Raw genomic sequence first — 22,761 nt, forward strand, 5'->3', positions numbered from 1 at the left:
AATGATCCATTCATTCCATAATTTTATTAACATTTCTCATTTTTAAACAGACACAAATTTTTGAAGCTGGTATTATTTTACTTCATTCTTCAATTCAAATTTTCTAACTTGATTTGTGGGTAAATTTAGAAATTTCAATTTGCAAATTGAAAATTCAAATACTCTTTATTCATTATGTCGATAATTTTACAAATAATCTTTGATAAATTTAAAAATTAAAGTAAAATTATTAAATTGAATACAATAAATGAAGAGATTCATTTTTTACAACCTCATGAAGAGTATTTAAAATGAGAAGTCCCACTGTTTCTTCACTATTATATTGTACTACAGCATGAATAACTATTTTTTTTCAAAATTCAAGAAGAATCTGAACTTTCGATTGCAACATTCATAAGAAATTCTGCTGTTTCTTGATGGTTTCTTGAGCTGTGTGATTTTCAATATCTGTCGAACTGACATCTGCGCCATGCATAATAAGAAGTGTTGCTATTTCTTTCAAATTTTTTGATGCTGCATATTGAATAGCTGTTCGACCAGAATTATCTTTCGCATTGATATCTGCATTATTTAATATAAGCAATTCTGAAATTTCATATTTTTCATTTTGTACAGCCAAATGAAGTGCTGTTTGTCCAAAGTTATCTTTCGCATTGACATCTGCATTATTTGAAATAAGGATTTCTGCTGTTTCTTTACTATTATTTTTTGCTGCTTCATGAAGAGGAGTTTGTCCAATTTCATCTTTTGCTTCGATATCGACATGATAATTAATGATAAACTCTGCTATTTCTTTACTATTATTCCGTGCAGCAGCATGAAGAACGGTTTCTTCATTTTTATTTTTTGCTTTAATATCAGCTCCTGCTGAAATTAGTAGTTCTGCTGTTTCTTTACTGTTTCCAATGGCTGCATAATGAAGAGCAGTTCTTCCCAAATTAGTTTTATCTTTATCAACATTTTTGATGTGCGAAATAAGAAGTGCTGCAGTTTCAATACAATTATTTACTGCTGCTAAATGAAGTGGAGTGCGACCATTATTATCCTTTATATGTATATCTGCACCACTTTTGACAAGTAGGCACGTGGCATTTAAAGCATTATAATTTGCTGTATAGTGAAGAGCTGTCCACCCATTTTCATTTTTTTCATTGATATTTGCACCATGCGAAAGAAGAAGTTGAACAATATCAATAAGATCTCCCCATGCTGCAAAATGGAGAGCAGTATTTCCTTTGAATCCAATTGCATGTTGATTGATGTTTGGATGTTTTGATAAGAAATATTGACAAAGAGGTAAATAATGGAAACATGTTGAATACGGAAAACATGCATTGAGATTTTTTGTTTCATTATAATACATGCAGTATGCTTGAACATTTTCATGTCCGATACAAGATTCTAAATGAATTTCAATGTGGTATTCATTTACTAAATTCATAATAAAGTCTGGGTTTCGTGAAATAATTGCATATTCCATACTTCGACTATCCGGTTTGAAATTCTTTAAACATTCATTAATTATCTCTATATTTCCACCTAAATAAGAAAATGCAAGACAATAACTGGTGATGTTTTCTAAATTGAATTCTGTTCTCAAAAATTTGAAACAATTAACTGCACCATGATAACAACATAACTCAAGATATGAATACCCACCTTCATTCTCTGGGTAAAAATCGCTTTTAAGCTTATGGTCAATATTAAATTCTTCTTCTTGTGTGCGAGAAATAAATGATCGTATGTCATCATCCATAATTGCACGATAAATTGTATGTGGTATATGAATATCAAATGAAATATTTTGTTTTTCATATTCAATAAATTTTATTGGATGTTGTCCACTTAAAGTAAACTCGTATTCCTTGTAAAAAAAGTAATCAAAAATATCTGAAATATGCGTAACTCTTTTGGGACGATATTCTTGATAAATTTTAATGAACAATGACCAACAAGATCTAATGTAACGATTTTGATAGACAAACTCATCAGAAATCCTTTGCATGATCTCAACTGGCGAAATTCTCAGTATTCCAAAGCATCGTACTTTGATAAATTCGAAAATTTTGTTGATTTCATCATCATCAAGTGTTTGAATCTTGTATATTGCATCGTAAGCAGCAAATAAATCATTTGAAATCTCCTTCAGCTCTCTAGATGCATGCTGGTCATCCTGAGATTCCATATTCAACAATTATGACAATTTTTGAAGAAAAAATAAAATTGAATTAGAAATCCCATTCATTATTCAATTATTTTTGAAAGTGTTTCCAAAATCTTTGAGAATAATTACATAATAAAATTAAACCGATCATCCTTATCAAAGAGATGATATCATATTAAATAAAAAATAAAATTGAATTAGAAATCCCATTCATTATTCAATTATTTTTGAAAGTGTTTCCAAAATCTTTGAGAATAATTACATAATAAAATTAAACCGATCATCCTTATCAAAGAGATGATATCATATTAAATAAAAAATAAAATTGAATTAAAAATCCCATTCATTATTCAATTATTTTTGAAAGTACTTACAAAATCTTTGAGAATAATTACATAATAAAACAATGCCAATCATTTTTCTTAAAGAGCATTCTGAAGTTTCCATTATGAGATAAAAAATGTAAATAGCTCCTTACATGGAAGGAATACATGAAGGGTTACATTTTGCTTAGATCAAGATCACAAATAATTAATAATAATTTTTATTTTCAAAAAGGTACTTTTGATCGGCCAAAAATTGAAAACGAATATATTTACAGTTTTTTCAATGAGCCGCCTCAAAAATTGAATTACATCCAATTTAATTGAGGCTAAAAATTGAAAATTCTAAAAGTATTTCATCATATGACGGAAATAAAATAAAAATATTTACATATTTAGTCATACTATTTAGAAAGCATCGCAATATAATACAAATAAAATGAAGATTGAAAAAAAAATTATATCTTATGATGACCTTTTTGGGGAGTAACTTTTCAGTGAATCGTTGAACGCCATTCATTCTCATATCATGTTCCTCTCAACATCCAATATATTGTACTTTTTATTGCCATAAATACTTCATTCATTGGATATAGATACTTAAAGATAATCGAATCAAAATGCGATATGTAAATGATATATTAAGGATGTATCAATCTACTCAATGTGTAATTTCTAAAATCAACGCATAAATAATGCAAAAACATGATATTTCAATATAAAAATCATATTTTGAGTTTTGTTTTATTTGACTTCGAGATATTTTCACAGACAAAATATTTAGAAGTCATGTTTAATGAAAAATAAGAACAATTTAGTTTATATTGCCAATTAAAACACTGGAATCAGAAGTAAATTGACAAATATTTGTATATTACTTCATTCTCAACACATATATACTCACTTCGTATTTTGATCTTTTCAACAATTTATAGATAAATCACAGATAGCAAAAAACTGTTCTTTGAAATTATAATGAAAAATACAATTTATATTAAATAAAATATGTTGTGCATGAAAATTCGGTTCACTTCACTTCTGACAAAAGTGACAAGTTTACATGGCAAAAATATATAGGGTATTTTTTTAAAAGTAGTTATCTTTATATATAAAAATAAAACTTTTGATATATTTGAGTAAATGATTTATTAATTTATTTATTTATTTTTTTTAAATCAAATCATATAAATATATATATATATATAATAGTGAAATAGAACAAGAGATAATTATTGATGATTAAATTGTAGACGAGGATAAAAGTTTAGATAAATTAATAAAATTAGTGTGGAATCAGACAAATTTCGGGTTGTTTGGGAAGGAATTGTTGGCTATGATGTACTGATTCATGATCAGTACATCATAGCCAACAATTCCTTATACAAAGTTCAAAAACTTGGGTGCAATCAGTTCTGATTGCACCCAAGTTTTTGAACTTTCTCGAGGGAATGGAAGGGTAAGAGGTATACATTCATATATACCTCTTACCCTTCCATTCCTCTCGACAGCGGGAAACTTTGTCTGAATGTTAAACTATTCAGACAAAGTTTCCCGCTGTTTGCGAAGGAATTGTTGGCTATGATGTACTGATTCATGATCAGTACATCATAGCCAACAATTCCTTATACAAAGTTCAAAAACTTGGGTGCAATCAGAACTGATTGCACCCAAGTTTTTGAACTTTCCATTAACAATTGTTCAATCACATTTATACAACCCAAATCTATACCAATCATACTCTTATTCATACATCATATTTTAAAAACTTTTTTGCAATATGATGTTATTGCAACAATTTTTTTTCTTTTCTACTTCCAATTAGCACCTTAAAAACATTAGACACAATCACTGGCTCATATGCTCCTATTCTGAATCTAACACTATGCAAATTTATACAATTTCTCCACAAATCTTACATTCATTTTAATTTCAACGACCATTATTACCACAAAGAATCTTACCTTCCCCTACAAAATCTAACTATCTATCAATTTAAAAAATGTTACAAAATATTAAATGAATTTTTTTCTATACGTAATTTAAAGTTCTTAAACTCTCAGCATCAGAATATCCTTACATAGCTTAGCTATATATCGTATTACTTTATGAATAAAAAAATTATTTAAATTATAATAAAATGTTTATTCGTATTTTTACTTTATTTTTAGTTACGAGGCTGTATTTCGAACTCAGGATTTGAGTTTAAGTCCTTTGTCCATTTAGGACCCTGGTCCCAAATTGATTTTGGAGTAGGTTTTCCACCGAAAAGATCTTTAAGAGCTGTATGAACCCATACTGTGTTGTATTCTTCTATTGCGTGAGGTAAAAATTCTCTTATTTCGATAAAATCTGGGCGAGCCGAAAAGATTGTTTGCCAAAACCGTTCTATTTTACCATTTAACTGTGGTGTGTAAGTTCTGTCCGATGGTGTTGAATGCCATTTACTTAAAGAACGTTTTTAAAGTCCTTTCCTGTAAATTCGCATCCATTATCTGTCAAAAGTTCGTATGGAATAATTTTGATAGAGTCGATAGCATTTTGTAAAGCTTTTGAAGTTGATTTCATTGTTTTATCAGGAAGAATTTCGTAATAAATACAAAAACGAGATCTGTCATCGATAAAGGCAATTAAATGATAAGTATGCTTGGTACCATTTGTCTCTTCTTTGAAGCTTTTTAAATCAGTATGCCATTGCTGATTTACGTATTGGGAAACATACTGATTTGGATGTTCATCAATTTTTTCTGGATCTCGCCGAAATTTGAAAAGATTCTCTTTTTCGTATAATTTAAGCATATCGTGAAATGAAACTGTGTCATCATGTATGTAACTCTCTAAAACTTTTTTATAACCTAGATTGTACTTAGCTTTTATTTCGTGAATGGTTGGTAACAAATCTGTTCTAAGAGGAGTTTCTGGTCTTCCGAGCTTTTTTGGATTTAAACCAAGTTCTTGCCATTTTAATAATAATTTTTTTCTACCTATGTGCAAATCTTTTGCAACTTGGTCTGCTGTCTTTTTGCCAATAGAATATTCAAGATATGCCGTAATATAAATCTGATTTTCATTTGGCAGATCCACTTCTTGTCTTTCCATTTTTTTTGAATCGATTTATACAAATAAACTTATAAAACACAAAATTATTATTTTATAATATAATTCTTAGATAATACATCCGATATGTAAAGTGTCAAAAATGAATTGAACCGAATTTTCATGCATTACAATATTAAATAAAATAAAAAAGATAATAAATATAAAATACAATTATTGTATTGAATGCATATGTTTTCGATAGTAAATCTCCAGTGAAATTACAATGAAATGATTCGCTACATTCAATAAAATAGATTACTCTATTTCAGAATTCTGCATTTGTCACTTTTGACTGTAATTTTCCAATTTTCTATAACAATGAAATTTATCTGTTATCATTAATCATATTTTCTGAATTTGAACTTTTCAATAATTTATAGATAAATCACAGATAAAAAAACCATTCTTTGTAATTATAATGAAAAATACAATTTATATGAAATAAAATAAAAAAGATATACATGAAATATAAATAAATATAATAATATCTAAACAAATAAAGAAAAAGCAGAAAATGGGATGATATTCAACGCCCCATGAGCGCTGAAAGTGTAAAAACTCTTGTTAGAAAGCCAAATGCAGCACGATTGGATGCAAATATCATTCTGGAAATTGAATATTCGGCATTCAATCTCTGATTTATTGATGTTGAATGGAAATATGCCAATGAATTGTTTCCGAATGCACCAAAAAATCACCATCGAAAATGACTTATTATTAAGATTGTGTTTCGGTGGTAATAAGATTCGAAACAGAACATTCCCACAGCAGTCAAACAAAACAAATGATGTTGAGAACAAAACACCTGTCAACAAATTCTTCGAACAGTTGATAGAAATAGGATTTTCTTCAAGTTGGATTGAATGTCGAACAATCATTTTGCAGTCCAAATAAACTAGCAAATTTGATTTAGAACAGACTCGCATCGATCCTGTTTCTTCTTCTAAAACAAAGATGTGAGTGTCGTGTGGCAAGATAGGATCAATCTTCTTCGTTTTGTTGTTATAGAAAATGAATGCAGATTTGTTTGTAGTTCCATAAACTGCGTATTCATTAACATGATAACTATCGGGAACAAAATCCAAACTGACAAATCCTTTCTTGTCTGGGATAACGAAAACGCTTTCGTTGTTCCTGTCATTGATCTTGTAATCGATATCGCCATTTTCAACATTGATCTTGATTTGGATGTTTTGTTTCATCGTAATACAGTTGATTTTCACTGATGAGTGACTAATAGAACAAATAGTTGATGCGATGAGATGTGATATATTTGTCTGGAAATTAAACGCTTTCGTGTTTTCATTGACTTTCTTGATGTCATGTTTGATGAAAAACAACTGTGGCAAATTTTTAACGCATTGATTAACACCGAAAACTAAATCAATCCATTCGTTCAATCGCTTAGAAACATAATCACTTTCAAGGATAAGTTTGTTGATGAAAACATAAAGATTTGGATCGTTCTTACAATAGTTAGGAAGTTGTAAATTTTTGAACAAAATGCCACAGCCAAAGAAAGGGGGAGAAAACTCTAAAACAGGGGAGTTTAGAGCTGATTCGAAATCTTCAAAATCTGGACAAAAAACACTAAAATCTTTGTTCTCGTAAAAACTTGCTTCTGAAGCAGAACTTTCGTCTAAACTGAGTCTGATATTTTCCGATGACATGGAAATATCTGAATTTGAATTGGCGGTTATTAACGGTTGTGTAAACCTCAGAAAAGGTAACCATTTTTCTGTCATTACAGAAACAGGAGGATCTGTATTAAAATCTCTCATTGCGATCTTAGAAGAAGGGTTTGTCAATCTCGGTAACAAAGGATATTTAATGTAGTCATTAAAACTCCTTCCTGCAATGAAATTAAGCAGCATCAAATACTCATAATTTGAGATTTCGTTGTTCAACCATTTCGCTGTCAGATTTGAGTTTTCTGACATTGCATTTCCAATGTTTTTGTACAGATGGATGTACTGGCAGTTCGGAATTTGGCATTTGGAAATTCCTTTGATGATTAATGATGATTTGTGAGGTGAAAAATCAAGTAAAAAAGTATCACCTGTTGTCAAAATTATTTCGACACCTGTTTCTGCTTTAAAACAATGGCTGAATACGTATTTGATCTTTGCTGTCTCGTATTCACGTGTTTTGTTCTTAGATGTCAAAATAAAACGATTGTTAAACAATACAAAAATGACATTATATGTTTGATTGATTTTGTATCGTTTGCATTTCGTTTTTATGAGATTTTCAGTTTGATCATTAAACGTGAATGAGAAATTGTATTTAGGAGCTTTCGGCCACCATTTCGTATCATTCTGCATGAAGTTATTGATTGTTAAATCAATCCTTTCGAAGTTTTTATCGGAGTAATCTTTCCAAATCGAAATTTCATTGACTGTTTTTCTCAAAAACTTCCAAACTTTCAATTCTGTCTTGAGTTTCTCTGATTTGTCACTCAAACAATATTCATGCAATTTCAGATACGAAACAGTCGAAATATTTTTGACGGTTTGAGCGGTTTCACTTTGAAAACATGTATTTATATAAGAATACATTTTTGAAATGATTTCGTAGACTCTTCTTGGATAAGAATTGATCATTGTATTGACGAAGAATCCAAAACTAGACATCAATGATTTCATTTCATTATTTCTGTCCAAAATTGTTTGTTGGTTATAATTCTTCAAAAAGAATTCACAAAGTTTTTTGATTGTTTGCAATGTCGTAGTTTTGTTTTCTTCTGGAATTGTTTGTAAAACATAAACAATTGCACTTGCCAATGAAGAATACAATATAGAATGACCATTATCACATAAATCAACACAAAAAACTAATCTCGGTAAATTTGTGGCTTTCTTCAAAAGTGACAAAAGTGAACTGATGTCCGTTATAAAGAATTCAACTTTGTTTTGTCTGAAAATCGTTTCGTTTTTGAAAGGTGACTCCAAAAACGATAATTTCAAAGCGGTGTTTACAAAACCGTTTTGACAAAATTGGAAAAACAAAAATTTTGCGCATCTATGTACTAATTCTATCTTTTCTTCAAGTTTCCAATCAACGATTTCGACATTACATAATAAATGCAAAAATCTAAATGTAAAAATTGACATATCACTTTTTTCTAATTGAACAACATCAAGAAACGCAATTATTTCATCCAATAATTCAACATTCGGACTTTGTATATAAATTAAATGAAGTAAAATGACTGCTTCAACTTGTTTTTCTTCTGGAATTCTCATTGCTAAAATGATTGGCCAAATATACCAATAAGGGCAATTAATTACCCTTAAACAGAAATTATGATCTTTCGACATATCCTTGAGAATAGAAACTGTCTTGACGCATTCATCCACGTTATTTATAACGTGTGCAATATAACAAATTACAGGGAAAGTATAAGAATATTCATCAGGCATTGCTCTGAGCTGTAACAACATTTCTAAAGTGCAATGTTCTTTAGAAACATGATAAATCAATCTCCTTGATATTTCGCCTTTCATTTTCGGAAGAAATTGCAACATTGATCTGACAACTGCGCAAAACAACATTGGTATTGGTTTGTTCAACAAACTAAACAAAAATTCGGATATATTAACGGAATCCTTATGCTTAGAAAACATCGGCAACAATTGTAATAAATCAATTTGTTGTTCAATATCAGGAAGTGAAGTGATGTGACTAATTAAAAATTCCAAATCTTCTTTTGTCCATAATTGTTGTGGATAATTAGACAAAAGTTTAAACAAAGACATTCTTATGTTTCTTACATTAATATCCGGGTTTCTTAATCTTTCTGGTTTTGTTCCTAAAATGAAATCTTTTTCGATTGGATGATACCATAAATAAACTCTCATTATATTCAAAATATCTTTGAATGTCAAAACAGTCCATAATTCGTTATCATCTTCACATAAATTCTGGTACCAATGATCAACAATTTTCTGCAAGTTTTTGTTGGAACAAACCATCCATAATTCGAGATTTAACAATATTTCTTTCATTAAACTTCTGCGGCAAGAAACATCCGAAATTTCTGATAATAAATAAGTAAATCTCAAATATATATCGTAATTCAATGTTTTCACGTGTTTCTTCATCAAATATGAAACAATTTGATATTTGCCACTTGACAAACCGCCACAACGTTTTATCAAATCAATAACTGATTCAATATAATTAGAGCTCAAATTATCCAACATGAAAAATGGAATAATAGTCTTTGTGAACTTGTAATTACTTGAAAGATCATAAATAGGACGAAAATAATCATTGATTTTCGTTGGAAGTTTGGGTAATCGATCCGTCACGTTTTCTATCGTTCCATGATTCATCAAATTAATTATTTCTGATTGGTTCAAGACGGAAAAGTACAAATGGCATTCAGCTAATATACAAATGACGCTTTTTGTGTATTTAGGAGCATCAGAATTGCAATAACCACCAATTTGCACGAAAAAGTTTTGAGTTTTGAAATTTGGATCTTTGATAATTGTCAAAATTGGTTGTTCTCCATTTATATACAACAATAAATGAGAAGTATTGTCATCCTTTGGCGAATAACAGAAAGTAACAAATACCCATTCTGATGGCGGCACATTCATAGAAAGAGTTACAGAAGTAGGAACTAAATTTGGTCCACAAATTTGTGCGATCAAAGAATTTCCTTTCAAATATAAAATAATTGATGAAGAACTGTCATCCGCCAAAGAAAATATCAATGGTTGTATATTCAAGGAGAATCTGATCGAGAAATCAATGTTAATCCAAAAACAAAATGAAAAACCGTTCTTGATTTCTTCAGTTTTGAAATCTAAGAATTGTTTGTATTCCGACGGTTTTTGGAATAAAATTGTTGGATTATGATTGTGACAACATTGTGCCAACGCGATGTTTAAGTAATTAATAGGTAAAGAGTCGATTTCGCAGTTTGGCTTTGGAATGCTTAAACTCAAATATTGATAGCAAACTTGTTTTGAACTAATTGATTGACACATATAATTTAAAATTGTAAAAAAATTTTCAATGTCACTTTTCAAAATATTATTTTGAAAATTGAAACCTCTAAATTCGAAATCATTTGGGAACGATTTTATTGCTTTGATTATCAATAAATCAAGTTCACTTTGTGGCATTGTATTATATTTGTATTAGAGAATTTGCATAAATCACCAAAGAATAAAATTGATTTTGTTCCCATGACAGAAATAAACAACAACAAAATTATTTCATTTTGTAAAATAAACATTGAATCTTTTCCTGATATAGATTTGTTGTTTGCCATCAAAGATATCATGAATGATATTGTTTGGTCTGATGCTCCATTTGGTTCTGCTTTCTTCATACTTGTAGAAAACAATGATCTGTTTTCAATTGTTATAACTTTTCCTGTGTGTTTAACTTGTGTCAATGCAACAAAACTCAAAACAACACAAAGGATTTCACGTGTTGGACTAAAAAAGAATAAGTTAAGAATGGGTTTCTCTAAGTCTATAAAGTAATCGATCAAATCAGTGAAATATGATAAATGTGAAATTAAATTGGACAAACAAATAGAAATAAAATGGTAAAAAGATGGTTGTTGGTTGTTATAATATGATAACAAATAAAAATAGAATGAATGGATGCAGGAAATGATGTTTTCGTCACGATCAGGTAAAACCATGATGTCCGTAAATGATGAAAAAACATATTGAGATGTTAATGGGTGAAAACTAAGAAGCATGAAACAAGTAACAAATGTTTGTGATGAAAAAGCTGTGAAAAGTTGTCTCTTTTTCTTCATTTCTTCAATTAAAAAAATTAAAATGGAAAACCATGCTTCGTTCTCTGTTTTCAAATGGATCAAATAACTAATAACACGAATACTTGATTCAAAGAATCGTTTGTTAACAATAAAATCAACTTGTGACTGTTCTTTTTGACCATGAAGACGAATAACGTGTTCTGCAAAAAGCAATGGATATTTTTCCGATTCAAAAATGATATGTTCAAGAAGATATGGCCATTTGTTGATGATACCTTGGAATAAACTTTGACGAATAAAGTTGACTTGTTCATTTTTGTTGGAAAAAATGGTAAAAAATGGGGATAATTGTGCAGATGAATAGATTGCATCTGAAACAACAGTAGGAATAAATTTGTTGTTCATACAAACTAATAATGAACATAAAAACATAAATAACTCGTTAGTACAACTAACATCACGTTCAACATTAAGTTTGTATGTGAATTCTGATAAGAATGTAACTGGAATTGATTCTTTTGGACAGTCAATGATAGGTTGAACAACACCAATAATACGTAACTGTTCTTCACTGAAGAATTCGTCAAGTTTAAGTTTGCTTTCGATGTCTGATGGATGGATGCATCGTAAATCTAGAGGTAAAGAGAGGATATCATCTGGTTGAAGTTGATAAGCTTCAAGTTCGTAAATTTTGTAGTTTTTAAGTTCGAAATAGGATCGGTTGGACGCAGATTTGAATAAATCATAGACTTTGTGTGAAAGTTCGATAAATGAATCGTAGATATCGTATTGGTTTGTATGAAGTGCGATTTGAAGAAATAAATCGATAGAATTGACGTTCAGGTTAAGAAAGTATGGTGTTGACATGTTGATGATATATCTAAAATCGTAGTCTGTAGTGCCTTTGATTTGATTAACTAAGTGAATCAATGTAACAACGATTTCTTCGTAGTTATCACGATCACAGAGCATAATAGATATGAATGAGATGTGGTTTTTGCTGAATTTGTTCATGTGTAAGAAAATTGTTAAAAGTTGTGTTAAAGATTTTTGAGGAATTTGTGAAAATCCTTGTTTGTAATAGTATGTAAGACACATGTGTAATGAAAGAAGTATGGATTCGTTAAATTCGACGTATAAAGAAGTAACTAAAGAGTTGAAAAGAAGGAAAAAGTCATCGACAAATGAGTCATCTATAGGGGTCAATAGCCAACCAAATGCATTACAAATAAGACCAGCGACTGAATTCATACTAACTGAGATAGATAAAAATTGAGGTGAAAAAGTAAAGAGATTTTGTGTGTTTTGAATACGTGTGATGCACTCATATATGTTGTTTACATCGTATGAAATGAGTTGAAGATTTTTCTTAGGAATATTAGGAATATAAAATTTCAGGTTTTCGATTTCAAGAAAATCATATGTCTTAGTGAAGAGATGCAGAACTGATGAGAATCTATCGGCAATAGGTTCATCCCCTTCCGTCTTCAATATTGAAGGACCGGTCGAGGATCGCCGCATTCTCAAAAAATTGAACTTTTATTTTCATGCATCATCTTTTTATATTAAATAGTATCTCATTCATAACATATAAATTTCTTATCATATATGGAAAGGTAGACCAGCAAAATTAGTAGTATATGTTGACGGGTTGTGTGACTTTTTTTGTAAACGTAAGAATTCATACAATATCGAGCGATTTTGTATCATTTTTTTTAACATATGAAGTAAAAAATGTATGATTCTTACGGTTTTTATTCTTACGTTTTTGAATAAATCAAGATTTAAAAAATTTTCAAAATTGTAAGACATTTACACTCAGCCCATACATAAATCATTAAAAATTAACATTAATTTTAAAATAATTTATTTTATCTTTTATAAAAGAAGCTATATATAGATGATGTCAGATATTCTGTGATTAATTAAACAATGTTTAAATCCTGAATGGAATCAATGGAGTCATAATCAAAGACCTCATAAACGAGAAAAAGAAGAAAGAAATTAGAAATAATGATTATTTGAATGAAAAATAAACTTTAAAAATTCATGTCTTACATTTTTTGAATAATTTATTTTTATTTTGTATGAAATGAGCGTCAAAACTAACGACGTTAAAAATTTAGGATTCACAAACGTGGAAATAAAGGATATATTAGAGGAGGCGGGTTATGAAGTTGATAAATATTATTTAAGAAATTGTAAAAAATTCGCGGAGTTTTTAAATGATTTCGATTATGATGGAAAAATGAATAAAGATGATGTTATAAATTTCTTATATCCCACATCTGAAGAAAAAGAAAAACCTAAAGAACCTGATGTTTTCCCTGAATATTATGAAGAACGGATTAAAGATGATGAATATAATGAAATTGAAAGACTGGAAAAAATAAGAGATGAAATAGATGAAAAAATTAAGGAATTAAGAGAAGTTGAAAAATATAATGAAAATGAAGTAGAGGGTTTAATGAATATCCCAGCTTCAGAATCAGAAGTACAGAAATCTCATGAAGAAAGATATAAAAATTATGTCTCAGAATCAACATAAAATTTATTAGATGGTGAAATAGACGAAACACTTTCAGAAGAAGGTACTAAATTTATTCGTAAACATAAGTTACAATTTATTGATAATGAAAAATACCCCTGTATCCTACTTTCACCACCTTTAGATTCCGAAAAATTCAAAAAAGCTCTTAAAAACGTGACATATGCAACTAATACGATTAAGAAAGAAGATCATGATATTTACACAAATTATTATTTAAATAAATGCAGTGGTGTTGATAAAGTTTTTGATTTATTAGATAAAATATCAAAAGAAACCATTGGAACCTATAAAATTTTGTGTGATTGTGGTTTCATTATTGAAGATACCAATAATGTTTCATATGAAAGAACAGCACCGAAGGAAGACGAAGTGGAAAGGTCTATACCATTCGTTATTAAGAATATAAAAGATATGAAAACGTATAAGCATTATATTTATTCATTTATTTCAGAAAAAATGGAAGCAACCCATAAAACATCTTCTCATCATTTTATAGCTATTCATACATTCCTTTTCAAAGTTGTGAAATTAAATAAGACAGGAATTAGATTTAATGTATCAGGGTACGCATTCTTGAGTAAATTAAAATGTATTCGTCACGTCGCAGATGATAAAAATTTATGTGTTCTTAATTCATTTTACGGACTTTAAAAAATAAACTTTATTTTTATTTATTTTTTAATTTTTTATTCTTACATAAATGAACAAAAACGGAACAGCTAAAATGAATGATAATCAAATTAGAGCAGAAGGTAGAAGGTTATTTAAACGCTTCTATAACATTCGTGATGGTGTTAATCCTAAAACTCGTAGAAGCTATTTAAATGAAGCAATAGATGCATATGAGGGGTTTGACATTTCATCAGAAAGTGAGAGATTAGCGAGAATGTTAAATGTTAATATTGATTTCTATTATTGTGATCCTCAACCAGAAGATGTGGACATAAATAAGGTAGACTTTCCATTAGTGGAATCAATAATGATAGATCCAGAATTTGAAACAGTAAATATTTTATTAACACAGAGTCCATGTGGAAAACTTCACGCTGACAGAATAACAGACGTTGAAGCACTCACTGGCTATAAAGTTTGTCCATTTTGTAAAGAAGAAGTTTATTCTATCCGTGATGATCCAGAAAGGAAAAACCAAAGAAGATTTTTAAAGCATTGTGAGAAATGTAAAGAAAATAATGGAAGATTAATTCAAGACGTTCAGTTGCAAAAGACACAGCAACCATATGCACCACATATTACGAAACAGAAGATATATCAGTGGTTATTAGCTCACAATTTGCAGAAATATAGGGTGTCCAAAGGTGCGTTTAGCACAGCGCTCTATATGAGACTATTAAAGGAGATATATGCTGATTATAAATATATAATAAAAAATATGAATATATGTATATGATGAGTAAGTTGTATTTTGGCGCCATGCCGGGATATAAAATGAATTTTGAGACAAGAGGCGGTTTCGCGGGAAATTTTGGCGGGATTTTTTTCATTTTTTTAATGAATCATAAAGAAAACATCCTCGCTCTTGCAAAAAAATGCAAAGACTGTAAAAAAATCTACGAGACATTGGTAAAATGCTTCGGTATGGATGCTCCTAGCTATTCACTGTAACGTATCATGTTAGGATGTATCACTTCATGAACAAAAAGGCGCCCATCATAAAAATTGACAAAAAATCGCCGGATCAAAGAAAAATCAAAGCAATTCTTCAAGCGCTAGATGAAGACCCAAGAGCATCACTCAGAAGGATAGAGGAGATGACAAAGATACCACGTACAACAGTCAGTAATTATCTGCACAATTATTTGAACTACAAACTAGCGTATACACGTTGGGTTCCGCACAACCTTAATTCAGTTCAAAAAAAATCTAGAGTCCAATCTTCGAAAGAGCTCCTCTCTATATTGGGTGCGTATCAATCCAAGAAGTTTCGCTTTTTAGTAACCGGGGACGAGTCTTGGTTTCAATATGCAACAGAAGCCAAAATCATGTGGATCCCGAAGGATGAAAATCCGCAAACATTCCCGAAGAAAAAAATTGACACACCAATGATTATGTTGTCGGTTTTTTGGGGCGTGAATGGCATCATCGCAATTGATATTCTTCAAAAACCTAATACGATGAATGCTCAGTATCTAATTGACAATGTTCTTACTCAAATTATCAATTCTGATGAGTTTGAGAAATCCAAACAACAAAAACAAAAGTTTGCAATTCATTTTGATAATTCAAGAGTTCACAAAAGTCATAAGGTAATGAATTACTTGTTGGAAAACAATGTCAAAGTTGTTCCAAACCCAATTTATTCACCTGATATTGCACCCTCTGACTTTTATTTATTCGGCACGCTAAAAAAGAGAGCTGAAGGACGCGAATTCGCGAGTCCAGATGATCTTGAAAATTTTGTAAGAGAGCAATTTGAGCAATTTTCTCATGATGATTTAAAGCGTGTCTTTCAAGCCTGGATCGATCGCTGCGAACGCGTGATTGAATCCAATGGTGATTATATTTAAATAAACTTTATATATATGTAACTTGTTTATTTCTATTCGCAGTATTCAGGTTTGTGCTAAACACACCTTTGGACACCCTATATTATAAACCGACAAGATATTATATTACTTTTGACTTTGAAACATTAGAGACTAAAGAAGAATTACAACTTTCTGAGTGTGCAACTTTGAATGCTTACTTAAAACCATTCATGGTATCATCAACGGTTAAATTAAACGATAAAACATATACGAGGAATTTTTGCTTAACTTCGAGTGATTCTTTTATTTCTGATTGGATTGAGTTTTTATTTCAACCTGTTCATTAGTTGCTAAATCAAATATTGAACAATATGAAGAATTATTGAAGTCGCAAACGGCGGGGACTTTGTCCCATACATTAAATGAAAAACAGAAGAAAGCATTTAAAGAACTTCTAGATGAGGAATTCAATAAAGTGAATATCATAGGTTTTAATTCGGGAAAGTTTGATTTAAATTTAATTCTTCGTGATTTAAACACTGCAAAATGGAAAATAAAATCAATGCTGGGTTCATCTTCACAATTTAAGCAAATCATTGTAAAGAAAACAAACGTTCCATATGAATTGAGATTTATTGACATCAGAAATTATATAGCGGGTGGGACATTAGACCAATTCACTCAAGATTTCGGAAACAATAAATCACGTGTTAAATCCTTTTTCCCTTATCAATTCATCACATGGGAGAATTACGAAGAAGAATTATATAAAGTGGAACCATTCACGAAAGATTCATTTTATTCAGCATTAACTCAAGAAACTATATCAGATAGTGATTATCAAATATATCTCAATGATGCTAAAAACTTTAAGAATAGATTAGAATATTTTATTCATTATTGCAATAAAGATGTTGAAATTATGATTGACCCAATCGATAAAATTATTGAAGAAACATTTGTTTATAAAATTGACACGCTTCATAATCTTTCTTTATCATCGAATGCTTCAATGATTCGTTACGCTTTAGCATATAAAGACTTTAATCCTAATGAAAAATATCCTGAGGAAGAGATAGAATCAAGTTTTGAATTAACGAAAAAGTATTGGAAATATAAAATTGAATCATATAAGAAACAAGATGAAAAAGCAGAAAGAGATACTAAAAATACTATCACGATTTAATTCTTTCATCTAAATGCAAAATGTGTGGTAAAGCGTTTACATATGCTAATAAACCAACATTAGATAGAATCGATAATGAAAAACCACATACCAAAGAAAATTGTCAGTTAATGTGTTGTTATTGTAATGTCGTAAAATCAAATAAAGATGAAGATGTTCAACGTTTAAGAATCAATTTAAGAAATTATGCATTAAAAAATAATTTACCAATGACTTTAGATTCAGTTGAAGCTTATCACATTCTCCGTAATGGAATTACTGGTGGTCTATCAAATGTTCAACATAGAGTAAATCTTAAAGGAATCACGCACATTAATAAACTTTCATATAATCCAGAAACTAAAACTGTATCAAATGAGGACACTTCCAACATCATGACTCATTTCGTTGGTGTTGATTTTAATTCATTATATCCTTCATCATTTTCATCTAATCCTCATGATTTCATTCAATATACTGACCATAAAATGTATATGCCGGGAAGATTGAATGGTGTTATCATTTGTGATACAGCAACAAAGAAAGCAAAAGCACTGGGAATTATTAGAAAGAAAAATACTTTATTCGTGGCTGAAGTAAAGGGTCACATTGATGAAAAATACATTAATGATTACATAAACTTTTTACCGATAAGAAGAAACTTAGATATTATCACAGATGAAAAAACAATTGGCAGTTTTATGTATAATTACATGAAATCAAACAATCTACCAGTTGACCAGAAACAGAGGAAATTAACTCAGTTAGCATCAACACACAACCAATATCAACTATTTTCTTCTTATTATCTTTAGTATCTAATAGACAGATTTCATTTTATCATTGATGACATTCAATCAATTTTAACATTTACTAAAAACACTTGTTTTAATGAATTTGCGAACGAATTTATGAACGAAAGACAAAAGGCTGAATTAGAAGGAAATAAAGGAAAAAGTTTATTTTGCAAGATTTCGCTTAATGGATCATATGGTTACGATGCAATGAATACACAAAATTACGCAAAGACTAAAATAATGAATGCACAGAAGGCACGCGTTGCATGTATGTCAAATAAGTTTAAAAACATAAGAGAAATAGGAGAGGATACGTATCAAGTGATGCTCAAAGATAGATTTTATAGATGTGATACATGTTTACAAGAGGCATTCTTCACTTTAGATAATGCTAAATACTGGTATTTGGTTTTCATTTATGATTTTATGTATAAATGCATGGATGTTAATCGTTTTCATTTCATTGAAGGTGATACCGATTCATCTTATTGGGCAATCGCTGGCGATCCAAATCTTCCTAACACTCAAGCATTTCAAGCAATTGTTACCGATAAACAATTTTATGATAAAAACATTTTCAAATTCGCACCATTTGATTTCTTCTGTTTTGATGAGAAATTTAAACCTAAATTAAAGAATAAAGCTGAAGAAAAAGCACATGAGAAGAAGTTATTGGGTTTAGCAATTGAGAAACAAGGTGATAACATGGCGGCGTTATGCCCTAAGTGTTATACATCATTTAATGGGATGATAGGTGAAGACTCCTTCAAAAAGATTGCACAAAAAATGAAAGGTGTTAGTTTACGACAAAATAAACAATTAACACCTAAAAATTATTTGGATATAATAAATGATAAAGTGATATTTGATGGTCAGAATATTAATTTACAACTTAAAAACAGGTTGATGACTCGCTTAACAATCTGTAAGACTGCATTAACAGGAGCACACACTAAAGCCGTATGTTGTGAAAATGGATGTTGTATGCCATTTATTTAATACAATTTTAAATTGTATTTTTAATGAAATACCACAGAAGAGACAAAAGGAACTGTTGAATGATGTGATTCAATATGTAAATAATGGTTTTGATACTATGCACCCTTAAAACACTTATTTTATTTTTATATAAATGAATACCATAGAGTTAAAAAAATTAATTGATGATTTAGTATTTAATCAAAATTTTCTTACTTATTACGATTTAAAAGCATATCTTCAAAAATATGATAACTATATAACGGGTGATGATATGGATTATTATTATCCGTATTATGAAAATGAATTTTTGAAATATCATGATAAAATAATTTCTAAAATTAAAGACAAAATTAAAAATAATGAATATACAAAGGGAAAAACTAAATCACAACTTAAACAGTTGAAAGATTTCAAAAATAAAGTATTAACAGAAGAAGATATTGATGAATTATATAATTTATATAATCCTGAGCCGCAAAAATCAAGGGAACAAAAACAAAAGGTGCAAAACGCCCAGGTCCTTCAGATCATAAATGAAGCACAAGCTTTAATTTATGATTCATTAGTTAAACCATGTTCAACCCAAGTTTTAAATGAAGATCAACTTTTGGAATTCATCCTTCAACATAAACTCGAAGCGGGAAAGTATATCAAACCTTTATATACAGCATATTTAAAACAAATGAATAGAATACATCCAGAATTAATGAAGGGGGGAATGAAATCCAAAATCAAAGCAGATAAAATTAAACCATTTGCAATACCAAAACCTCCAACGACAGTACCGCCTCCTCCTTCAGTTAATCCTTCATCATTCACTTTATTATATCCATTTCAAACATTAAAGAAGCAAAAAGATTTTAAAAAGGATTTCAAGATATTAAATAAACCAACTGACCCAAAAATTCAACCGTTAAAGGAAAAATTTAGTCGCCCTTCATTTGCACCATATCCATATTCATACGAAATCGATCATCTGGAATATTCAAAAGGAAACGTTACTTATTTATTTGCCATTAACATTAACACTAGGTATTTATATTGCATTCCAGTGAAAGGGAAAACAGAACAGGAAACAAGAAGAGCTATACAATACTTACTAGATCATGAAAGAGTAGATAATATCAGGGGTGATGGTGATAAAGGATTTCAGGCAGCTATGGCTCATTATTTCCCACAAATTAATTTTTACTTTTCATCCTCTCCATATACGTTTCATAATAAAATAGTTGATGCAGTAATGAGAACTCTTAGAGATGCGTTAGGGGTTAACGGTCAGATATACTGGGATGGAAATCATGACTCCATCATACAGCAGTTAGTATATTATTACAATAATACATGGCATAGAACTATAAACATGAAACCAGTGGAAATGAAAAATGATATTTCAAAAGAATGGGAATATATTAGAAAGCAAATGGAAAGGTTGAATGATGTTAAACGTGAACAAATTAATTCGGGGCTCATGAATTTTAAACAGGGGGATAAAGTTTTGATTCATCTCGATTATGGAAAAACTGATAAATCAATGACAAAAAGAAGACGAAGATTTGACACAATGGCTGAATTTGTTAGATATATTAACGGTAATGCATTAGTTGAGGTTAACAATAAATTAATAGAAATTCCGATTTATTTTATTACTCCATCATATTTAAATAATATTTAATTTTTTTATTTCGTAAGAAATGAGTGACAACAAAGCAGCCAAGAGTCCAGACAATGAATATAAAAAGAAACTAAACAGAATTAAATCAAAAATATGCTATTACAAAAAGAAGCCGCAATGCGGTGGGGTTGAAAACGATAAAGAGAGGAAAGAAATAATCGAAAAATTAAAAACTTACCGTTCAATCCTTAAACTGAGTGAAGCAAAAATAAAAGAATTTAATAGAATAAATAAATTGATTGGAAGAGATGAATTTAATAAAGATGAATTTTTAAACTCAATCCAAATTTAATTTTTTCAGTGCTACTATGTTACCATGTGCTACCATGTCAATTAACTTCTCTGAAAAAATGATGACAACATGACATTTTGACAACAACAAAGGAAATATATTTTATCGTTAATGTTTTCATTAATGATTTTAGGTTATTCAATAATTAATTATTTTTGAAGAACTGAAGGTGCTACTATGTTACCATGTGCTACCATGTCAATTAACTTCTTTTAAAAATGATGACAACATGACATTTTGACAACAACAAAGGAGGAAGGCATTTATGAATTATTTTTGAAGAACTGAAGGTGCTACTATGTTACCATGTGCTACCATGTCAATTAACTTCTCTTAAAAATGATGACAACATGACATTTTGATAACAACACAGGAGGAAGGCATTTATGAATTATTTTTGAAGAACTGAAGGTGCTACTATGTTACCATGTGCTACCATGTCAATTAACTTCTTTTAAAAATGATGACAACATGACATTTTGACAACAACAAAGGAGGAAGGCATTTATGAATTATTTTTGAAGAACTGAAGGTGCTACTATGTTACCATGTGCTACCATGTCAATTAACTTCTCTGAAAAAATGAGACAACATGACATTTTGACAACAACAACAAAGGAGGAAATTTGATGCAGTCCAAAAATAAAGTTAGTTTTAAAATTATTTTTATTTTTTTATTTTGTATGTAAGAACAGAAATGTCAGTCGAAGCAAAAACATTCACGAACAAATCTAATGGCGAAACATTCACAAAAGGCACTTATAATGGTATTGAAGTCTTACGTAGAGACAAGGATGGTTACATTAATGCAACAAAGATGGCAAGAGAAGCGGGAAGGTTAAACCATTTAAACAGATTTCTCAATAGTACTAAAATGCAGGAAATTCTTGAGTTTTGGATGAATGAATACGGTCAAGCCAAAAGTGGCTCGACCTCAAAACAAGCATTTTATGAGCTTACTAAGGGTGTTATAAATGAATTCAAAGGTATTTACATACATCCTGACCTCGTTCATTTTGTTGCTGAATGGTGCTCTGTAAAGTATGCATTTTATGTCAAAGATATTATGGACTCCATAGACAAGAAAGTTCATGTGAAATTAGATGAAGAAGAACTCGAAGATACAGTAGAGAATGCTAAACATTTGTTTGAAGAAGAAGTTAGAAAAATGTGTGAAAAACAATTAGAACATGAACGTGAGATATGTTATAGTTATAGAGATTCTCCATACGAACTAGACTAATGGGAACAAGAAGATTTAAAGAGAGAATTTAGAGAATATGAACTCGCTAAGATAGCATTAGAAACTGCAGAAAAGAAGTTAAAAGTTTGGGGTCGTTTTGTACAAAAATATTGTGAGTAAATGAACCATTTATTTTTGTCATAAACGACCAAAAATATATTTTATCGTTAATGTTTTCAGGTTATTCAATAATTAATTATTTTTGAAGAACTGAAGGTGTCACCAGGTCACCAGGTTAATTA

At 29.7% G+C, this 22,761-nt stretch overlaps 7 protein-coding genes and 1 pseudogene across 8 annotated transcripts, besides 8 other annotated features; 5 read left to right on the forward strand and 3 right to left on the reverse strand.

The window, feature by feature from the left end:
- The first annotated feature begins 228 nt into the window (after positions 1 to 228).
- Positions 229 to 266: a mobile genetic element.
- Positions 267 to 1,133: 867 nt separating this feature from the next.
- TVAGG3_0192730 (spectrin binding) lies at positions 1,134 to 2,185 on the reverse strand (the record flags this gene model as incomplete). The annotated part of the gene is made up of 1 exon (XM_051226039.1): positions 1,134 to 2,185. A coding segment is annotated over one exon (1,052 nt), but the record flags the coding sequence as incomplete, so codon positions are not given.
- A 1,595-nt stretch (positions 2,186 to 3,780) lies between these two features.
- Positions 3,781 to 4,186: a mobile genetic element.
- A 469-nt stretch (positions 4,187 to 4,655) lies between these two features.
- Positions 4,656 to 5,583: a mobile genetic element.
- On the reverse strand, positions 4,933 to 5,583 carry TVAGG3_0192760 (transposition; the record flags this gene model as incomplete). Its single annotated transcript, XM_051226040.1, has 1 exon — positions 4,933 to 5,583. One exon carries the CDS (start codon positions 5,581 to 5,583, stop codon positions 4,933 to 4,935), a length of 651 nt encoding a protein of 216 aa, XP_051111026.1.
- A 730-nt stretch (positions 5,584 to 6,313) lies between these two features.
- Positions 6,314 to 12,873, reverse strand: TVAGG3_0192770 (aggrephagy protein; the record flags this gene model as incomplete). The annotated part of the gene is made up of 1 exon (XM_001296534.2): positions 12,257 to 12,853. A coding segment is annotated over one exon (597 nt), but the record flags the coding sequence as incomplete, so codon positions are not given.
- A 438-nt stretch (positions 12,874 to 13,311) lies between these two features.
- Positions 13,312 to 13,854: a mobile genetic element.
- Positions 13,855 to 15,185: 1,331 nt separating this feature from the next.
- Positions 15,186 to 15,213: a terminal%2Cinverted (terminal inverted repeat of Mariner transposon ID:TVAGG3_0192790).
- Positions 15,186 to 16,488: a mobile genetic element.
- Positions 15,282 to 16,408, forward strand: TVAGG3_0192800 (annotated as a pseudogene). The gene has a single exon. A coding segment is annotated over exon 1 (1,127 nt).
- Positions 16,461 to 16,488: a terminal%2Cinverted (terminal inverted repeat of Mariner transposon ID:TVAGG3_0192790).
- A 443-nt stretch (positions 16,489 to 16,931) lies between these two features.
- Positions 16,932 to 17,555, forward strand: TVAGG3_0192810 (uncharacterized protein; the record flags this gene model as incomplete). The annotated part of the gene is made up of 1 exon (XM_051226041.1): positions 16,932 to 17,555. The coding sequence occupies one exon, from the start codon at positions 16,932 to 16,934 to the stop codon at positions 17,553 to 17,555; it is 624 nt and encodes a 207-aa protein (XP_051111027.1).
- An 890-nt stretch (positions 17,556 to 18,445) lies between these two features.
- Positions 18,446 to 19,330, forward strand: TVAGG3_0192820 (DNA/RNA polymerases family; the record flags this gene model as incomplete). The annotated part of the gene is made up of 1 exon (XM_051226042.1): positions 18,446 to 19,330. One exon carries the CDS (start codon positions 18,446 to 18,448, stop codon positions 19,328 to 19,330), a length of 885 nt encoding a protein of 294 aa, XP_051111028.1.
- Positions 19,331 to 20,246: 916 nt separating this feature from the next.
- Positions 20,247 to 22,761: part of a mobile genetic element that runs on past the window's edge.
- TVAGG3_0192840 (uncharacterized protein) lies at positions 21,004 to 21,276 on the forward strand (the record flags this gene model as incomplete). The annotated part of the gene is made up of 1 exon (XM_051226043.1): positions 21,004 to 21,276. One exon carries the CDS (start codon positions 21,004 to 21,006, stop codon positions 21,274 to 21,276), a length of 273 nt encoding a protein of 90 aa, XP_051111029.1.
- TVAGG3_0192850 (KilA, N-terminal/APSES-type HTH, DNA-binding family) lies at positions 21,974 to 22,519 on the forward strand (the record flags this gene model as incomplete). The annotated part of the gene is made up of 1 exon (XM_051226044.1): positions 21,974 to 22,519. The coding sequence occupies one exon, from the start codon at positions 21,974 to 21,976 to the stop codon at positions 22,517 to 22,519; it is 546 nt and encodes a 181-aa protein (XP_051111030.1).

This window comes from Trichomonas vaginalis, chromosome IV, assembly GCF_026262505.1.
Source record: "Trichomonas vaginalis G3 chromosome IV, whole genome shotgun sequence".
NCBI classification, from domain to species: domain Eukaryota; phylum Parabasalia; order Trichomonadida; family Trichomonadidae; genus Trichomonas; species Trichomonas vaginalis.